This window comes from Panthera pardus, unplaced genomic scaffold (genome assembly GCF_024362965.1).
Source record: "Panthera pardus isolate Hobbes unplaced genomic scaffold, ASM2436296v1 HiC_scaffold_10, whole genome shotgun sequence".
Lineage (NCBI taxonomy): Eukaryota > Metazoa > Chordata > Mammalia > Carnivora > Felidae > Panthera > Panthera pardus.
Window position 1 is genome coordinate 15,734,351 of NW_026526655.1, and position 18,563 is coordinate 15,752,913.

At 48.6% G+C, this 18,563-nt stretch overlaps 1 protein-coding gene across 2 annotated transcripts in view; it reads left to right on the forward strand.

Moving 5' to 3' along the window:
• The first annotated feature begins 354 nt into the window (after positions 1-354).
• Positions 355-18,563, forward strand: part of PAX3 (paired box 3) — a 98,107-nt gene continuing 79,898 nt past the window's right edge. Inside the window, exons 1-4 of one of the 2 annotated variants that reach the window (XM_019445809.2) lie at positions 355-766; positions 2,087-2,322; positions 3,639-3,768; positions 4,916-5,050. In XM_019445809.2, coding sequence (XP_019301354.2) covers positions 682-766; positions 2,087-2,322; positions 3,639-3,768; positions 4,916-5,050 — 586 coding nt within the window. In that variant the 5' untranslated portion in view covers positions 355-681. The remainder of the gene's footprint in view (positions 767-2,086; positions 2,323-3,638; positions 3,769-4,915; positions 5,051-18,563) is intronic. The other variant, XM_053904452.1, reaches the window with a different exon arrangement.

Genomic DNA, 18,563 nt, shown 5'->3' on the forward strand with positions numbered 1-18,563 from the left:
AGAAACAGGGACTCCTCTCCTCTGCGCAGCTGCCACCTCCCTCGGGCTGTCTCTTCCAGGTTCCACGGCTCTGCCCTTCTCTTCCGGGGAAGGGGAGCAGCGTGGGTCCCTCTCCGGGCCGGCCAAGGCCTTGGCACCGCCGGGGATGGGAAGAGAAAGTGGCCGCTGTCGCCCAATCAGCGCGTGTCTCCGCCACCCGGGACGGTCTCCCCGTCGGCCAATCGCAGCTCAGGGCTCCTGACCAAGCTTTGGGTGAAAGAACTAATAAATGCTCCCGAGCCCGGATCCCCGCACTCGGTGTCACGACGGGAGGAGATTCAGGCCGGCCGCGCTCCCACCCCCACCCCCCCCTCCCTGGCTCGTCGCGGCGCTCGCAGCCCCCTCCCCAGCGCCCCCCGCCGCAGGGCCACTCGCTCAGACTCAAACCAAACTTCTCCGCCCTGGGCTCGCGATCCCGGACTCTGGGGCCTCCCTGCCCGCCCCTTTCCCCGGTTCCTTCCCGAGCCGCTCTCTGGACGAGGAGCGGGCAGCCCTCCTGCCCACGTCCCTCCCTCTCTTTCCAGCCTTTTTGGGGAGGGGCTCCCCACGCTCGGGGGCAGTTCCCGAGAGCCGCCAGCACCGCGCTCGCCTTTCTCTTTCGCCTTCACCTGGATATAATTTCCCAGCGAAGCTGCCCCCAGGATGACCACGCTGGCCGGAGCCGTGCCCAGGATGATGCGGCCGGGCCCGGGGCAGAACTACCCGCGCAGCGGCTTCCCTCTGGAAGGTAAGGGTGGGGGGGCGCCTCAGCGCCGCGCGGAGCCCGGGGCCCGAGCCGGGCTGCTCCAGCGTCTCCACAGGCTTCCTCGGCGTGCCCTGGGAGCCCCATTCCCTGGGTGCCCCGACCCCCCCCCCCCCCCCCCCCACCGAGCTAACAGTCGGGGAGAGATCTCCGCTCGATTTTCTCCCTGCAAACAGAGCGCAGCTCTTTCTGCAAACCCTCGCGAAGCTCGGCGGCCAGGCCTGCTCCGGGCCGGTCCACTTTCCTCTGCTGTTTTGCAAGTGCGGCGGCGGCGGGGAAGGGATGGACCGGCTTCTGAGCGCCAGAAAGCACCATCTCCGCATTTTGCCCACCCCAGGGCCTTTCAAAATTGTCGCGGCTGCGCGGACATTTGCTAAGCTCTTGTTAGTTCCGAAAGAATTTTCTCGCCGGCCGCAGAGTGCAGTGGCAGGAGCCGGGTGGCTTCGTGCTTGGAATTTTTAGTATTAACCGATTAATTAATTAGAGTTCCATTCATCTCAAGTGGCATCTCGAAGTTTCCATAAACCCTTTTGGGGGAACTGCCTTGCAGTCATCCAGAAGGGAATCCCAAGGCAGGAAGACTTTGGATAGTTGAAGAGGTTGGGGCAGCAAGAGCGGGGGGGAAGCTGATCCAGAGGCGTCCCCCCTTCAGGCTGGGTCTGGAGTATAATGTCATACCTAGAGCATGGATGGAGGTGAAGGGGGCTGCCTGCAGACCCTGCTGTCCTCTGGGTCCCCAGGTGTAACAGGTGACTCGCTACCACCTGAGGCCTCCTTTGGGGACCCTCTTTGACCTTTGGCTGCTGCACTCTCAGCCAGAAACCCCAAGGGCTGTCAGCTCCTCTGAGTCCCTTAGAAAAGGAGTGGTTCCAATTGAACGGGGTTTTGGGGGAGTGGAGTTCAGGAGGCCAGCGTCTGGGTAACCTTCTCTCTGCCTGGAGGCTGTTTCTCGAGCAAGCTTCAAGATACTGGCCCGAGGGTCTTCCCTTCCAACCCCCACCCCCTGCCAAAGATGCCACTTTCTCCGGGCCCAAAAGGAAGACAGTTTCTCTGGGGCAAGTTAGTTTGCTGTCGTTGCTGCCCCTTCACACAAGATTATGTGCTCCCGAATTGCTTAATACTTTCAACAGATGTGATTGGAAGAGGGGCTGGGGCTGGGAGCCGGCTGTCTTGCATTTTCAGCTGTGGCTGTAACACGCGGGTTGTCCCCAAGCGTCAGGAATTAGGTGGGCTCATCTTCCCGGCTGCTCTCTGTTCTCCAGAAGTGACTTTTCCTTTGCCTCTCTTTTCGCCTTCCGCTCCCAGTGTCCACTCCCCTCGGCCAGGGCCGCGTCAACCAGCTCGGTGGTGTATTTATCAACGGCAGGCCGCTACCCAACCACATCCGCCACAAGATCGTGGAGATGGCCCACCACGGAATCCGGCCCTGCGTCATCTCCCGCCAGTTGCGCGTGTCCCACGGCTGTGTCTCTAAGATCCTGTGCAGGTACCAGGAGACCGGCTCCATCCGTCCCGGTGCCATTGGTGGCAGCAAACCCAAGGTGAGTGCTGGGGCCTGGCCCCAGAGGCCTCCAGGCCTGTGGTCTCCCCGGTTAGGGAGGATCGGGGCAGGGGGCAAGGACGCTCATCTGGGGCTTTCCAAGGAGTTATTTTTCAAGACTAGAAAGAGGTGTGGGGGGGGGGGGGAGGAGAACAAGGTTGCTGCCTGGGCGCTGCTCCTTGATAAACGCTAAGGGAAAACTCCAGCCTTTTTGCAAAGGAGATACAGCATTTTTAAGAATGTCCCGGAACCCTAGAATACTCATCAAATTATTTTAATAGGCAAACACATAAAGCATGCAACTGTGCGTGCCCACCTGTTGCTGGTTTCCCAAGAATCTTCCCAGCTCCGACCCACCGCACCACTTTTGCCAGATCTAAAGAGCCACTTTTGGTTTTCTAAATGGTTTCTCTCCCACCTTCTGTCCCCAATCTCCTCCAGTCCAAATTGTCTTCAGGGAGTCAAAAGCTAGGGTGATTTGTTTCCTTTGTAATGGGCAGATTACTTGGCATTTAAAAAGCAGTTTGGTACTATCCTCAAATTATTTTGGTTCCTTTTAAAAAATGAAGGAGTCACACTGGCTAAGACTCAGTGGGAGGGGATTGCAGTGGGTCTGCCTTTTCTTCTGGATGTGGGGAAAATCCAATATAATTTTCTAGTTGCCACGGGGCAAAATCGAAAGGAGGATTCTGGCAAACCGAAGACTTCCAAACACCCTCCTTCCTCCCACTCCTAGCTCCCTTTCCAACCTCTCCGAGAATCTCTAGAAACAACTTTTATTGAGAGAGAGAGAGAAAAAAAAGACCCAGTGTTTCAAATTATCCGTATTTGTTTATCCACTCTGATTTTTTAAAACCCATATAATCACCTTTTACATTGCATTCTGCTCTTGAGGGTAGCTAAAATCTTGTGCTTATTTTTGGAGAGGTGCGAGTTGTAGCTGTAACTTGATTTTTCTGCTTCTCCTTTAGACATTCCCCTTTTTAGTTTCGTTTTCATGTTTCTGTGTAAGGAGTTGACTTTATTTTCAGGGATCAGAAAGTAAACCCCTCTCCCCCAAGATGTTATAAGTCTTCTTAATTTATCCTAAGTGCCCAAGCTTACCTAGGGAGGAACAGGGTCGACAGGGGTGAGGTGATCTCATTTCTACCCCTTCCTAAAAGTAAATTGCTCCAGAGAACGGGGTCCTTTTGCTAACAAGGGGGACCTTCCCAGGGGATTCAGGAAGGAGCATCCACCGGGCCTGGAGGCGATGGGGCCACCACATTTGGCCCAGAGTCCTGGGGTACCAACGCCTGCCTGCCTGTTCTCTTAAAGCAGGTGACAACGCCTGACGTGGAGAAGAAAATTGAGGAATACAAAAGAGAGAACCCGGGCATGTTCAGCTGGGAAATTCGAGACAAATTACTCAAGGACGCTGTCTGTGATCGAAACACTGTGCCTTCAGGTACGAGGCCATTAACATCTTCCCCAGGCGCGGCCGTCAGTCGCTATTCCCCGGGCGGGTCATCCAAGCCACAATCACCCCTGAGATCGATCCGGGCGATCGGGAGGCAGCCCCTCCCAGGGCCCTGAAATATTCACGAGCCAGACGCGCTCTGGGTGTTTTACCCAGGGAGGGCTGAGCTGCTGGTCCTGGGGTGAGAGACCGCCAACGGCTCCCCAAAGAGGATTTCTGTCGAGGACGAAAGCAGGAAACGCGAGGCGGAGGCCAACTGTTTATTAATATTGATGTTCCCTTTTAAAAGAGAAACAAATGTTTTGGTAACCCCAACCGAAGGGAGATGGGGCCGCGCCAGCCCAGGCTCTGCCTAGTGCGCAAAGGAGGGGAGGCTTCGCAACGGCCCGGCTTTTTCCCGAGAGTCCCAGGGACCATCCGGCGCCCCGGCCGCCGGGGGGGAAGGCGGAGAGAGGGGCGAACGCAGGGCGAGCGCGCGGGCGCGCGGGAGAGTTTGTTTTAATTAAAAGGAAACTCCCTCCCCCCCACCACCACCCCTGCGAGAACGAGATATTTCAGAGTATGGATTTGTTTACCAGACTGGAATCTGGAAAAAATAAATGGGGGAGAGTGCATTTTCTTTTGATTTTTTACAATAGGAAACGATTCTGCAGTTGAAATTTAAACCCTTTATAGCCTCAAAAAAACGTTGAATTGCAGGGGACGGGTCCGCTGTGGTTCTTCCTCCCTTAACGCGAACCGAGGGGGTCCAATACCCAGGTGGTGGTAGGGGTGGTGGGCTGGCCGGAGAGTTCTCTTGGATTGGAGATCCAGAGCCCCGTCTATAGGGTCAAAAAGGGGAATGCTTTCTGCCAAGAGGGACACAGATGGCGGCTCCCGGCCCTAACTTGGGAGGTGAGGGCTTCCCAGGCTTCGGGCTCCCAGTAGCTCCGCGTAGATAGGTGCAGACTGTGTGGTGGGGGGATTGGAGTGGGCGGGTGAATGGGGTGGTAGAACGACGGAGACACAGGCGAGGACACAGGCGAGTTGTGCAAGGCAGCCTCTCTACGGCTCGGGTCGGGGGTTCGGGGCTCCTACGGCCCGGCCTGGCACGGCTCAGTCGTCCGCGCTCCCTCCCTCCCCCCCGCGCCTCCAGTGAGTTCCATCAGCCGCATCCTGAGGAGTAAATTCGGGAAAGGCGAAGAGGAGGAGGCTGACCTGGAGAGGAAGGAAGCAGAGGAGAGCGAGAAGAAGGCGAAACACAGCATCGACGGCATCCTGAGCGAGCGAGGTAAGCGGCGGCGCGCTCGGGCGGCGCACGGAGGCCCGCGCCTCGGCCACGTCCGCTCTCTGACGTCGGCGCCCAGAGCGCCGGCCAGCTCCCGCTGGTGTCAAGGTCTCTCCCTTGGTACCCACTGCACCCGCGTACGGAGCATTCACATGAAGGACCAGAGACGCACTTGAAATTAAAACAAAAATCTCTGGTCTTTTTTTTTTTTTTTTTTTCTACTTTGTAAGCCTTTCTTCTGTACCAGTCTCAGCCCCTTGGAGTCTGGAACCGCGAGCTGCGGTTTGGTGAAGGGCTTCCCACTTGCCCTCAGTATACAGGACCCAGGCGTGGGGGGTTGAGGGGCTGGGGACAGTCTGTGAGTCCCCGGAAGCTGAAGGAACTTTTGCGCCCTCAGGAAAGGCCCAGATTTCCAGAGTTTCCCATTATCAGAGGAAGGGCGGGGAGAGAAGGATTCAAAACTCTTTGGCGCCGCGGGGGGCCCCCCAAATTCCGTGCCTTATACATACATACATGTAAGTTGGCTGTTTTGTGCTTTAAATTGTTTTTCAAATGCGATAGGGTTGGATTTCTGTGTGTGTCTAGAAGTAAAACCAGCCTAAGATGTGGGCTCTTGGGCCCGCCGTTTTGGCACCCTGTCTCCACGGGAAGGCACAGGCCACCTGCTCCCTGTTGGCTGTGACCTGGCATCATCAAGAGAAAGTCTCTCCTTTGGAGCCATAAGTGCGGCTTCCTTCTCGTCTACCTGCAGCACTTGGTCTGGAGAGTCTAAAGGTGTCCCGCCCCCGCCAAGGAAAGGCAGCCCCCCAGGGGAGGTAGAAGTTGAACCAGAAAGGGGTCCCTGCAGCAGTTTTCCCGTGAGCAGTTTTGGCCTTGGGGATGGTTGCACCTCTTCAAAGGCATGGACGGTGGGGAGGCACCTGGAGTCCCAGCCATGCCTAGAGTTCCTGCTTCTGGGCCTGGACTTTGGTGGGTAGAGATGAGTTTTGACTTGCCTTAGAAGGGCAGGCGGCTCTCCAGATGGGCTTGAACACCCACTGTGACTTCCAGAGTCAGGACTGTGGCTTCCAGAGTCAGGACTGCGGGTAGAAAGCTGGTTACTGCTTTTGCCTTTCATTGCCAACCTGGCGGATGGCAGCAGCTTTGCGAACCGATGCCAGCTCTGTACACAACCTTGAAGGGACACTCAGATTTAGATGTTACAAACCCAAACAGCAGATTTCAGGGATACACAGAAGCCTAGATGCTCCGGTACACACGGACAACCAAGAAGAGACACCCCCAACCACGGGCAGGGAGATACACATGCTGTTGTTTCCCTCCCTTTAAAGCAGGGGACTCACAAGGTCTTAGTCTAAGCCTCTCCTCTGGGAGGGGCGATTTGCTGCTGTAGTCTCTGAGGAGACACCCAGCTTTTATTCCAGACCTAGATGGAGCAGAGAGGTACTGGTGAGGGAGGAAGGAGAGGAACCAGCTAATCCCAAACCCAACGGGCCCCCTGCGGGCACAGGGGCAAGAAGCCCAGAGCTATCAGAGAGGCTCAGGAAGGGGGGGGTGGGGGGGCACGGCTTTGCTACTTGTTGCTGGAGGCACCGGCGGCCGAGCGGCCGCTCCCTCACAGCACAGGCAAGCGAGGCCCAGGAGACAAAACGCCCCAAATGAGCTGGTCAAACATTTGTACAACTTTTCCAGCTTTTACAAAGAAGGCCTTCTCTACACAATCTACACTTGGAGATGAACTTGGGAGACAAAGCCTGGAGAGTCCATTGAAACTCACACTTTAGCTCGGCCCAGACAAAGCTCCAGCTCGCAGCAGCTTGATGTGAACAAAGGAAGGCAACCTTTTTATAATTCAAGGAGAAAAGAAGAGAAAACAGCCCCACAAAGGGCTGAGAATAGACATTATGGGCTTGCAATGAGGGATGAATTATTCAATGAGCTCCAATAGCTGCTGCGCCAGGAAGTTTTATGGACTCTCCAGCGTGGAAAAAAGTGGCTATTTCACCTACAAAATGTTTCTAGTCTTTTGGGCCGTCTAGCTGGGCCGGCTGCCATTCAAGGGCAATTGCTACCATTTTTAAAATCAGAGTATTCTCCCCAGCGGGGGCTGTGCCGTTGAAAACACACACACTCCGCGGAGGCTGAAGCTAATTTAATTTGGGGTTGTCAGAGAGGATACAGCGACCGTTTCTTTAGCGGCTCTAGCTCCCTTTCCAGATAAGCCCTGGAGGGCATATGGGGCCCAGAGAAAGGACAAGTGTAGGAGTGAAGTATAGTTTAAAGGGAAATCTAGGAACCTAAAAAAATTACCTCTGTTCTTTGGGCACCAAAAGTTATCGACTGCCCCGCTTGTAAAACGGGATGAATGTTGATAAAGGGGTCTGAGTTCTCTGGGGGAGGGGGAGGAGGCTGGCCTAGAAAGGACCTCTGGGTGCTCTGAGCAGGGGACGCGCTCTCTCTGGAGGTTCCAGCTTCCTTGCGGGGTCGGGAAGGGGGGCGACGGAAGCTGAGACTGGCTTGCCAGGAGACGTCTTTTCCGCTTGTCAGACTCGAGGGCACAGGAAGGACAGGCACCCCGAAAGAGGTCAGAACTGCCTTCGCTTTTCTCCAGCGTTTGGCCTTTCTTCTAGGTGACCCCCTTTACCTTCTCAACTTTCCCTCGTCCCTTGCCCAATCCAAGGGCAGCGCGGCGTGCTGACTCGGCGCGCTCAGGCCCTTGCGCCCTGGAGCGCACTAGACGCTGTGCAGCCCTCCTCCGTCCGTCCTTCCAGCTCCTTTGCCCGGGTGAAAGGAGAGAGCTGGGAGGCCGGGGGACAGCAAACCGCCCCCCATCCCCACCCCCCACCCCGCTTGGTCCCGGCCCTCCGGCCAGCACCGTGATCGGAACAGGCGCAGTCGCAGGAGCCAAGCCCCGGTCGCAGCATCGGGGGCTGTGGGCACAGCCTCCGCCGCGGCCACTCAATGGGCGCCTCTGTTCCTCCCCCAGCGCGGCGGAGCGGGCCCGCGGGCGCCGTCACAATGGGTCGGCCCCCACTCCTGCGCCCTGCGCCAAAGCGCCGCGCCGCGCCGCCCCCTCCCTTGCGCTCCGGCCGGCTCGAAGCTTAGCTCGCCGGGCTGCAGCCGACTCAATTGCCTCCTTTATGTCCTTCTCACTTTCATCTAGACACAGCCCGCCTCCCCCCCTTCTTCTCCTTTTTTTTCCCCCCTCTCTTGCCTGAGGCTCACATTAGTGAAATTTCTGCAGCCTCCCCCCATTTTTTTCTTATTTTAAAGAAAGCCCTTAACACAAAAGCAGTGACTAATCAATAGAAAGTGCTCCTTCATCATCTCCTCCTCCTCCTCCTCCTCCTCCTCCTCCTCCTCCTCCTCCTCCTCCTCCCTGCCTCCCTCCCTCCCCCCTCCTCCTCCTCCAGCAGGGTGACGCTTTTCCTGTTTGTGAGTTTTGGGAAACATTTTTGCTTTGTGCCGTAATGGAATTAGAGGACAGATGAGGACTGTAAATGGACACGCGACGGCAAGACTCTCGCTTAAATATTTAGATGCAACATTACAATTACCGACTTGTTGCAGAGGCTTTGATGTGGCAGTTCGGGAGTGCGGGGGGGGGGGGGGGGGGAGAGGCCAGATTGCCCAATTGATGTTTTGATTGAGGCTGGAGATACACTTTCCTAGGACTTTCCTTTCCCGCTTTAAAAATCACTAGTGAGCGTGGGAGGTTTGCAACAGTTTCAAAGATTGAGCTCAGAGACCGCAAGCATAGGTCGGTTGGGGCTTATACTCCATTCATATCTCTCCTTCCTATTTGACATTTATGAAAAGCAGGTCTGTGTGGTTTTTTTTGTTTTTTGTTTGTTTGTTGTTTGAGAAAGTAAAAGTGACCAAAGTTTTGCTCCTGTTTTGTTTGAAACCTTGCGAGCTTTTCTGAAATAACTAGGACGCTGTCAGTTTTTCCGCGGGGCAGAAGATAAAGCAAGTAAAAACGCACAGAAGTTGTAAAGGCCCTTGAAATATTTCGTTTCCAATGGAATCATGAAAAGAACACTTTATCATTGACGGGGGCGCTACTGAAGTCGAGAGGAACGAAGGCCATTTCTTCCCCCCGACTTAGCAAGGGAAGGACGTTTTGGCGCGAGGCAAAGCAGGGGAGGGGGGGAGGAACTTTCCCACAGACTGAAATCCCGGGGTATAAGATCTTAGGTTTGTGGCATCGGAACCTTTATTAAAGTGGACAGGCCACTCTCCAAGTCCGTTTGTCAGAATCCTAAATTTGACCCCAATGTCGCCTTCTAGTCTTTTGAGTGAAGTTTATGTTTTCTGAAGTCCTTAAAATACGCAACAAGGAAATAGCACCCATGTAAAAGTGTATTGGAATATCAGCACTTGAATTAAATTAAAACACCAGGCTGGGTCCTTTTCAGGGACGTAATGGTAGCGATTTTCCTGTTGGAATGATGAGAGAGAGAGAGAGAGAGAAAGAGAGAGAGAGAGGGAGAGGGAGGGGGAGAGAAAGAAAGAAAGAAAACAAAAGAGGAAAGAAAAAAGAAAACCACCAGAGTTCAGATCTTGCAGGTTTTTCTTTTTTGCTTGTTTGTTTGTTTGGCTGCTGTATGCTTACTTTCTGGCCTTATTGAAAACATGCAGATTTTCTAATTAATGCTTGAAATCGTATGTTTATTTTGGGGCTTGATTTGATTGTTGATAGCACCGGAACGGGGACTAGGGGCTTCAAGTGCGTAATAATTACTGAAGGGTCATTTAAGAGTCCCCAGGGCTTCGCAATAAAACCCACCGGGGCGGTGAGGCGGAACCAGCAAGTGCCCTGCGGTTCAGGAGAGTGGGATATGTGGAAATCAATCAGGTGAATAGGAGTGTTGCCACTGAACTCAATTTCCATGAATAAATATGTTTTCAAGACAAAAAAAAAAAAAATCCCTCCTAACCATAAGGTTAAATATTTAAGCTGCACATAAGTAAATAGCCAATGAAAGTTAAAAGTCGCAACATCAGCCCTAAACAAAGAGTGAGACAAAGTTTGTTCAGGACTGAGGACAGAGAAGGTTCAGTTCGGTGGGGTTCTAGACAGGTAACTTATTTATGTGGGTAAATAAAGATTAAAGAACCATTAAGAATGTACATATATAACTAACAAGACACTAACAGGCAATTAAGCAGTCAGTTTAATGCCTTATCTCACTGGCTGCTCTGGGGTTGTTTTACAACTAGGAATTAAAATCTGAAAAGGAAGTTTTCAGCACCTCTGGCCAAATATTGATTAAGTAGCTGTTTGTTGATAGCATTGTTACGCATTAAAAGGCCGGGATCGCGGCCCCTCAGTGGCCATCTTCTATTGTGAGGGATTCTTAACCACAGAGATCAAAGCGGGATCATTTCAACTTATCTGTCTTGGAAAATCCTCCTTTTCCTCTGAAATCTCTAAGGAGGATTGGCCAAATTCTCTTTAAGAAATAGGAACCCAAACCAGTTACACGTCGTAGGTTTGTAGAGAAGAGACGCATGGGGTGTTTTTAATTATCCTATGGTGATTTCTTGTTTAGAGCTTAGGCTAAGATGGTGAATTTATCATCAAGTAGATTCTCATTTTTGGAGGGTGGCCGGAGGCATGGCACCTATCATTCTCTCATCCCTAAATTTCTAAACGTGGAACTTGCTTTCGCCGAAGTTGCCCTCAAAGCTGGAAGGATGGAAGGAAAGATGTCAGATTTTTATGTAAAACTAGGTGGGGACTAGTTAAATACCCAGGAAACTGGGAGTTACACTAAGTATGTTTCTCTACATGTGCTTCTATGTTTTTTGTTTACATGAGTCTCATGCATATTTTAACCCTCTATAATGTAGGAGTCGATATGTATTTGTGTATAGTTTGTGCATCGTTAGAGTTTATAAGTTGCTCACTATGAATTATGCTGGCAGTAAACCATATCCAGTTGTACAAAGACTTATTTGTCCAATGGATTACACTTTCTAGAGTCATCAGAATTTGAGATAATAGCACAACTCCCAATTCTTATTCAGCCCTTCTGTTTAATGCTAGGAAAAAAATTTCCCTGAATGATTTTATGACTTTTTAGCTGTTGATGTTTAGATGAACTATTAGACTTTTTTTTTTTAAGTTTAAGAATTCAATATATCTAGATAAATTTTTCTTTTATTATGAGAGTTAAAATTCCTGCAAGACCTTTTTTAGAAATACCATCTCTGTGCTTAATTTGCAAATTCCAACAAATCACTCTGAGGTTGTGAAATTTATGCCAGATTCAGGCTTCGGCTATTCAAATATGCATCGTGGATCTGTCTTTCTGAATCTTCTTCTCTGATTGTGTTCATTGAAGTCCTAAATAATGTGCATAGGGCTTTATTTTATTTTATTTTGTTTTTATTCTTTCTTATTCACTCTTGAACAAGATGAGTTTGACGTACAGAATTACTAGTGGATATTTTCTATTCCATTATCATCTCCCAATTAATTAATAACCTACCTGTGCTTAAATGTTCTTTGATATAGTCCCAATCATTCAGTGTAGAGCAACTGTCTGAAAAAGATTAAGCTGGAAGTGTGAGTCAGCTCAGATCTGTTATGGTTACCCTGTCCTGGGTCCAGATGCAGCATTAGGGCGTTCTTTGTTGCATACGTCATATGTACATGTATATGAAATATACATATGGAGCTTAAGTGACTGTTCCCCCTTGGGTATCAGGCTATGTATTCCTATACTGTGAAGGCGGGGGGCAGCAGAATCGAGCTCCAAACTGGGTCTGATCTCAGTACCAAGGCAGAATTCCTGATATGAGAATTGGCTTATGTCAATAATATCTCAATCAAGTTGGGGGGGGGGGGAATACGATTTGATATTATTGTAAAAAAAAAAAAAAAAAGGATGGGTTGCCTTTCACCGAGGAACTATGATCAGAGAAAGTGGAAGGGAATTTCGGAAGTTGTCTTTCTCTTGGAAGATGCACAGCAAATCAGGAACAGAGGACCATCTTCTGCTCTATTGGGAAAGATTTTCTTGCCCTGTACCTGCCAGTCTCTGGTGGAGAGGGTCACAGTGCACCTTTCAGCTCTGCCTTGTGGTGTCGGGCCAAACACTGAGCCTCAAAAGCATGGAACTTTTGCTGGAATCAAGACCTCTGTCTTCTAAGAAATCTTTCTCTCAAGTTATCTGTATTAGGATTATGCTCCCCAAACATATAATTTCCAGTTTGTTACTGGAACACGCACAGTTATCAAAATGCCCATTAACATTAGAAAACATATGTTCAGGGGAGAGGAGTTAGAAACGTCATCATTGTCAGAAGCAGATATGAAAACCATGCAAAGCAGTTGCTGAGGACACTTGAGGAAAGGTTTTATGAATTCGTACCTTCAATGTTGGTTTTCCTTCCTTCCTGATAAAAACTAAGACTAACAGACTTCTGCGATGGAAGTGACCACTTCTCTTTAAGGTAGAAGAAAGTGCCTCATAATAAAGGGTGATGCGAAATTTAGAATTTGATTCAATGCACATTTCTCCTAAGAAGGGCAATCTTGAGAAAGAGTTTTATCCTGCACATTGCATGTAGCAAAGTTTGTAGCATTTTGATTTTTGTTGCAGGATTTTAAGTAAACAACAACAAAGAAACTCTTCTCGTTGGGGTGAAGCAACTTGATCAAAGTAGTCTGAGTTTTTATGTCCTCCTTACTGCAGTGATTGAGGAATCAATCTCCCTCAGTAAAACAAATTAGAAGACATGACAGGCAACGAGAAGCTAGCTGTATATTTGTCTCCTTCACCTATATTTTGGGATTTTGTGACTATATGCACTTTTCTTTGGCCAGATTCAATGCATCTACAACAGTATATTAACATAAAATCTCAGTTCTAGGGGGGTAATCAATGGATTCCATTTAAAAATAGCTGTTCAAAACGCTTTGTGACGAGGATAGGAGAGACTCTTCTTGGCTGAGGGAGAGGAAATACCACTGATTTTCAGCATTAACAAATGTCCAGGGTCATATTGGGAATTCAAATAGTATAGTTTTACGGAGGCTTAAATGTAAATTTTCAGAATTTTTATAATCGGCTGGTAGGCATATTTCTGGAAACTGCCGCAGAATTAAATGTCCTTGCCTTTATGTCGTTAGATGGAAATAATAAGTAAGTTAGGGTAGAATAGTTAAGAAAAGAAAGTTAATTGCTGTGCAATTAAACCAGTGGGATTGGTTTGGTTTTTAATGTACTTTTATAGTAAATATTTACATGGTCACACACAAATTTGCATTTAAAAAAAATTTTTTTTTTTAACGTTTATTTATTTTTGAGACAGAGAGAGACAGAGCATGAACGGGGGAGGGGCAGAAGAGAGGGAGACACAGAATTGGAAACAGGCTCCAGGCTCTGAGCCATCTGCCCAGAGCCTGATGCGGGGCTCGAACTCACGGACCGCGAGATGGTGACCTGAGCCGAAGTCGGACGCTTAACCGACTGAGCCACCCAGGCGCCCCACAAATTTGCATTTTTAATAGAAAGCTTGCATTTGTAGGCTAGTGATTTTATACGTACACCGCAATGCTAATAGTACAGTCAATATATACCCTTCTTATCTCTGTTTTTTGGCAAACCCTAATATAGACATGACTTATCCAGTCGACAGGCACTTGGGCATTGTATGGGGATATTAAAATCTTCCTTATTTTCTTTATAGGGCTTATCTTTTTTAAAAAACATTTTTTAAATGTTTATTTATTTTTGAGAGAGAGAGAGAGAGAGAGAGAGCACAAGCAAGGGAGGGGAAGAGAGAGAGAGAGAGGGAGACACAGAATCTGAAGCAGGCTCCAGGCTCTGAGCTGTTACCGCAGAGCCTGAGGCAAGGCTCAAACCCACAAACTGTGAGATCATGACCTGAGCCAAAGTCAGATGCTTAACCAACTGAGTCACCCAGGCACCCCCAAAAGCATTTTATTTTTAAATAACTGTAGACTTATGGAGTCTGTCTTCAAACATATTAAAGTTTGGCCAGTTTTCAAATATATTACCATGATTAAGAAAATCTTGGCGTGTGTGTGTGTGTGTGTGTGTGTGTGTGTGTGTGTCTCAGTTACCATGGTTGAGCTTAACCTGAACTAAAGAAAATTAATTGGTCCAATTCATTTTGTTATAAGAAAAGCAACAGGTTTCTTCTTTTTGAATTCCTACTTGGCCAGTTTCCTGATTGAGTGTTTCTTGTATATTCTGACTTAATCACACCCAAAGTCTTCTTTCCTGCCTTTGCTTGCATTGTAAGAGCCCAGTACCCAAAGTAAAAGGGGCCTTGCCTCCCTTATTTTACTCTAAAATTGAGACCAACCACACTTCAGGTGTGATCCCCTTGAACTTCGGCTTTGAAGTCTATAAGATGGGGCACATCATACTACTTTCCCAGGGTGATATGAGAAGAAAATGAGAAAATGCAAGTTATGTGCAAATTACACGTATGATAGGAACACTCAAAATCTTGGGGGAGAAAACCTTCTGAACGTGCAGAAAATGACCAGCCTGCTGGCAGATGGGCTCTGCCCAAAGGCAGATAAAAGCTTAATTCAGGGCTTAGGAGCAACAATGAAGAAACACACACACACACACACACACACACACACACACACACACACACAGAGTCCACTTTCACTGAGTCAAAAAGATTGAGTTTGTAAGCAACTATTTAATGTAACAGATTTTATTGTCTTAATAGATAAGAAAAATAACAAAATTCTAAAGCCATTCACTGAGATGTCAAAAGATATTTCTAAATTATGTTTTTCTCCTAGTTCTACAAAGATTACTTTTCTCTCTTAGATTCACTTGGCTCTTTAAGAGCCCTCCATATCAAACTTTTCTTCGATTTTTTTTTTTTGCACAAGTTCTTTTCTCTCCAGAGATTGACAAACAAGTTGTTGTTTGAAAATCGGTCTCATACATGCATTCTTACTTGTGAAATTCTGTTGCAATGCTGCATTTTCCGGAATTGGTCTGGCATCATCTCTCATTCTGTCTGTCCCCTCTTCAGCCCCCTCCGTGTTCTTAAATATCTCCTTAGCTCCGCACGTGAGATTTTGTGCATTCTTCTTTCTTTGTGCATGATTCTTCTTAACCCCTCTCCTATCAAATTCGAGTTCAGAAATATTAAAGAAACTTTCCAAAATAGCATTCGTGAAGTTGGAGGATACATTTCGGTGACCTTTCTATTCGATTTCCCTCCATCCAGTTCCCCGAGCTCGGGAACTTGTGTGTTGTGTTTTCCGGGGTGCCGTTTGGAGAGTTGAAAACAAAGTAGCCTGGCTTGTGAGGCTTGGGGGGAGGGGGCTGGAGAGCTCCTGGCCCGCGTTTCCCCTGCTGGAGCGCCTTGCTGGTGCAGCCACTGCAGAAAAGGAAGGTTGTTTTCTTATCCCCGCATGCACTGGTCTGACCTGTCTCTGAAATAGGTCAGGCTGGGGCACAGCCAGTTTATGCAGCTGTTGGGGCTTAGGCGTCCCGGCAGGCGGCCCCCAGTGAACTGATAAAAATTCGCTGTCGAGCCATTGGGCCTTCCTTCTGGACTGTGCTGCACCCCTGCGCCCTCTCCCCCCCCCCCCCCCCCCAAGGCTTTTAGATGCAAGAGGACTCCTGGATTATGGGGGCCAACTCTCAGCCTCAAAAGGGAAGCGTTCTTTTATTCCGGGGATTGTACTCTTGTTGATGCAAACGTTCAAAAGAAATATATACTTTGTCAGATTTCATTTTTAAATCGTCCCATTTACTTTGACTGAGTAAAGCATTCACTCTGCGCTTAATTCCAAAGATACAGAAGGATTTACAGGAACAGGTGTTAATAGGTTTTCTTCCCATCTATGTCCCTCAGTATCTTGGTCACCCCTCTAGTCTACACATAAATAATTACATTGCTCTCTCTCTTTAAAAAATATTCTCCCTCCTTTTGCACAAATGGTAGCTCACTTTAGAAACTATTCTGTGCCTTGCTTTTTTTTTTTCTTTCCATTTGAGACTATATCTCAGCAATTACTCCACATCAGGGTCTGATGGTCTCCACAGCCTTTTGTATAGCTGTATAATATTCCCTTGCGATGGCAAAAGGTGATTTATTTAGCATTAGATAGTGTCCAATCTAACGTGTGTGAGTTTATTTATAAAATAATTCCTCCATGGTAGGGACAAAGAGAAAGTGTTTGCAACTTTGGTGGCTTTGGTGGAATTTTAGTACTGTGTCGAGAACAAATCATGGGATACTTAGCATGGAGCAGGAGCATGCTGGTTACGTGCACGAGAGAAATGAAACAGTTTTCTCTACCGCTGTGTGTTTATAGGAGCCGAGATTTTGAAATTTCTGCTTAGGAAGTTGGTCTTCCAATAGTGACTACACTCTGGAAATTTCCTCTACTCTCTTTTTGTTCCAAATGGAGAAATCTCTAAATCCCAGGAAAGCTTTTTTCTTTGACTTTTTGGTTCCTCTTTTTTTTCTTTTTTAAAAAAAATTTTTTTTTAATGTTTATTTACTTTTGAGACAGAGACAGAGCATGAACAGGGGAGGGTCAGAGAGAGAGAGGGAGACACTGAATCTGAAACAGGCTCCCAGCTCTGAGCTGTCAGCACAGAGCCCGACACGGGACTCGAACTCACGGACTGTGAGATCGTGGCCTGAGCCGAAGTCAGATGCTTAACTGACTGAGCCACCCAGGCGCCCCTCCTCTTTTTTTCTTATCTACTGTTCGCTTCACTCCCCACCCCCATCATTTATTAACATATTTATGTTAAGCCTTCTTAGTTATTTTTCCTTCTGGGCTGGAAAAACTATGGCTAATTTTATAACAATTTAGTGGCAACTTATCCTGATGGTTTAGTTACGAAAGAGAAGTTGTCTTTCAGGGTCACCAAATTCGGTTTGAACTAGTAAGAGAGCAGGTCATGAATAGTAAAACACGTCTTGTATTTCTGATTCTTGAGACGGGCTGGCCCGGTGCTCTCGGGGGTTTCTCGAGTTTGGGAAAGGCTGATTTTTAATTTTGCAAACTCTTAAGGGGCATGTATCCATTCCCTCCTATGCACAAAGGACTTTTTATGTTTTTGCACATACCTCGCCTCCCTCAAATCATTTCAGCCTATTTTCCCTTCAGTCTGATGCCCAGGAATTCAGTTGTTGATGCTGTTAAGTACCTGGCTTACCTAAGCTGGAAGTCCGAGTCTGTGAAATGAGCCAGAGAGAGCTGTGTTCCAACCCTATGAGAAAAACAACCCGCTGCAAACCCTCTTGGGAAAACTGAAGATGTGAACGCCAATAAATGTTATGAAGTCAATGTTTCGAGTCATTCCTTTTTAGGAATGGGCCTTGCAGAAATGGGAGAATAAGCTAGGAGCTAGGATTTGCTTTTGAGAATCAAAATCTTGATTTGGTTAAAAAAACAAAAATTACCGAGAAACAGAACCCGTCTTCTTTCTTGACCGTTCTTGCCGCCCGTCCCCGGAGCACGGTTGTGCCAGGCAGTGGCAGGAAGGTGAGTTCTTCTGCTAGAACTTTTGTGTGTGCTTCGACAGAACGCAGCTAGGTGGATCCTCTCGGTCCTCTCCCTGCTTCCTCTCTGACTTGCTTATGGAAATCTAAAGGAGTCAGTTTGAACATGCAAACAGGCCTGGTGTCCAGAGCATTGTGAAGAGCTGAGAAGCATCAGAAGCAGCTTTTTTTCCCCTGCCCTCTCCCAGCTCGGTGCGTAATTTGGATTGAATCAGGCCCATAATTTGTGACCTCTGATTACTCCCGGCAAAAGTAGGCAACTCTCCACATAGGATGGGTGGTGGGGGTGGGGGTGGCTAGGGAGGGGTTAAGTTTGAAGAAACGTTGATTTGTTTGTCAGACTGCTGTGACGTTCCCAACAGAAATTTAGACCCTGGGAAAGATGCGGTTTTCAGAGCTGTGTCGGCAGAGTAACCGAACTTGAGATACTTGACGCGTCTTTACACGGTTCTCATCTGCACAGGTACCGGGAGAACATTCTCCAGCGGGCCGGCTCAGGGTCAGCGAGCAGGGATTTTGGTGGGAGAGCAGCTCCCTCTTCTGATTTGTACATTTGCCGTGTTTTTTTTTTTTTTCTTCCCAATAAAAAGGGACCCATGAATTCGTTAGGGGAAATACTTCAACTTTCCATTTCGTGATTCCCAAGTCAATGGGACCTCAGGGTCCGGAATCATTGGTTCAATTTGAAAAATGTTGGAACTTCTAACATCTTCTCAGACCATTTCTAAAAGGGGCTGGGGGTCCATTTCAGGAAGTCCAGCAAATAAATGGGGTCTCCTCACGGTGCCTCCGGCAGACTAGCAACATGCCAGAGAGGAATATGATTTGGGAAGCCATCCAGTGTGGAAACTTTCCAGGCGGTGGGCTTGCTTGGCTTTTGTGCAGACAGGGCACATCCGGGGTTTGTGTGCGCACGGCACACGTTTGTCAGAGGGCGGCAGAAAGGCAACTTCTATGGTTTCTTCCTGGAAGCCAATGT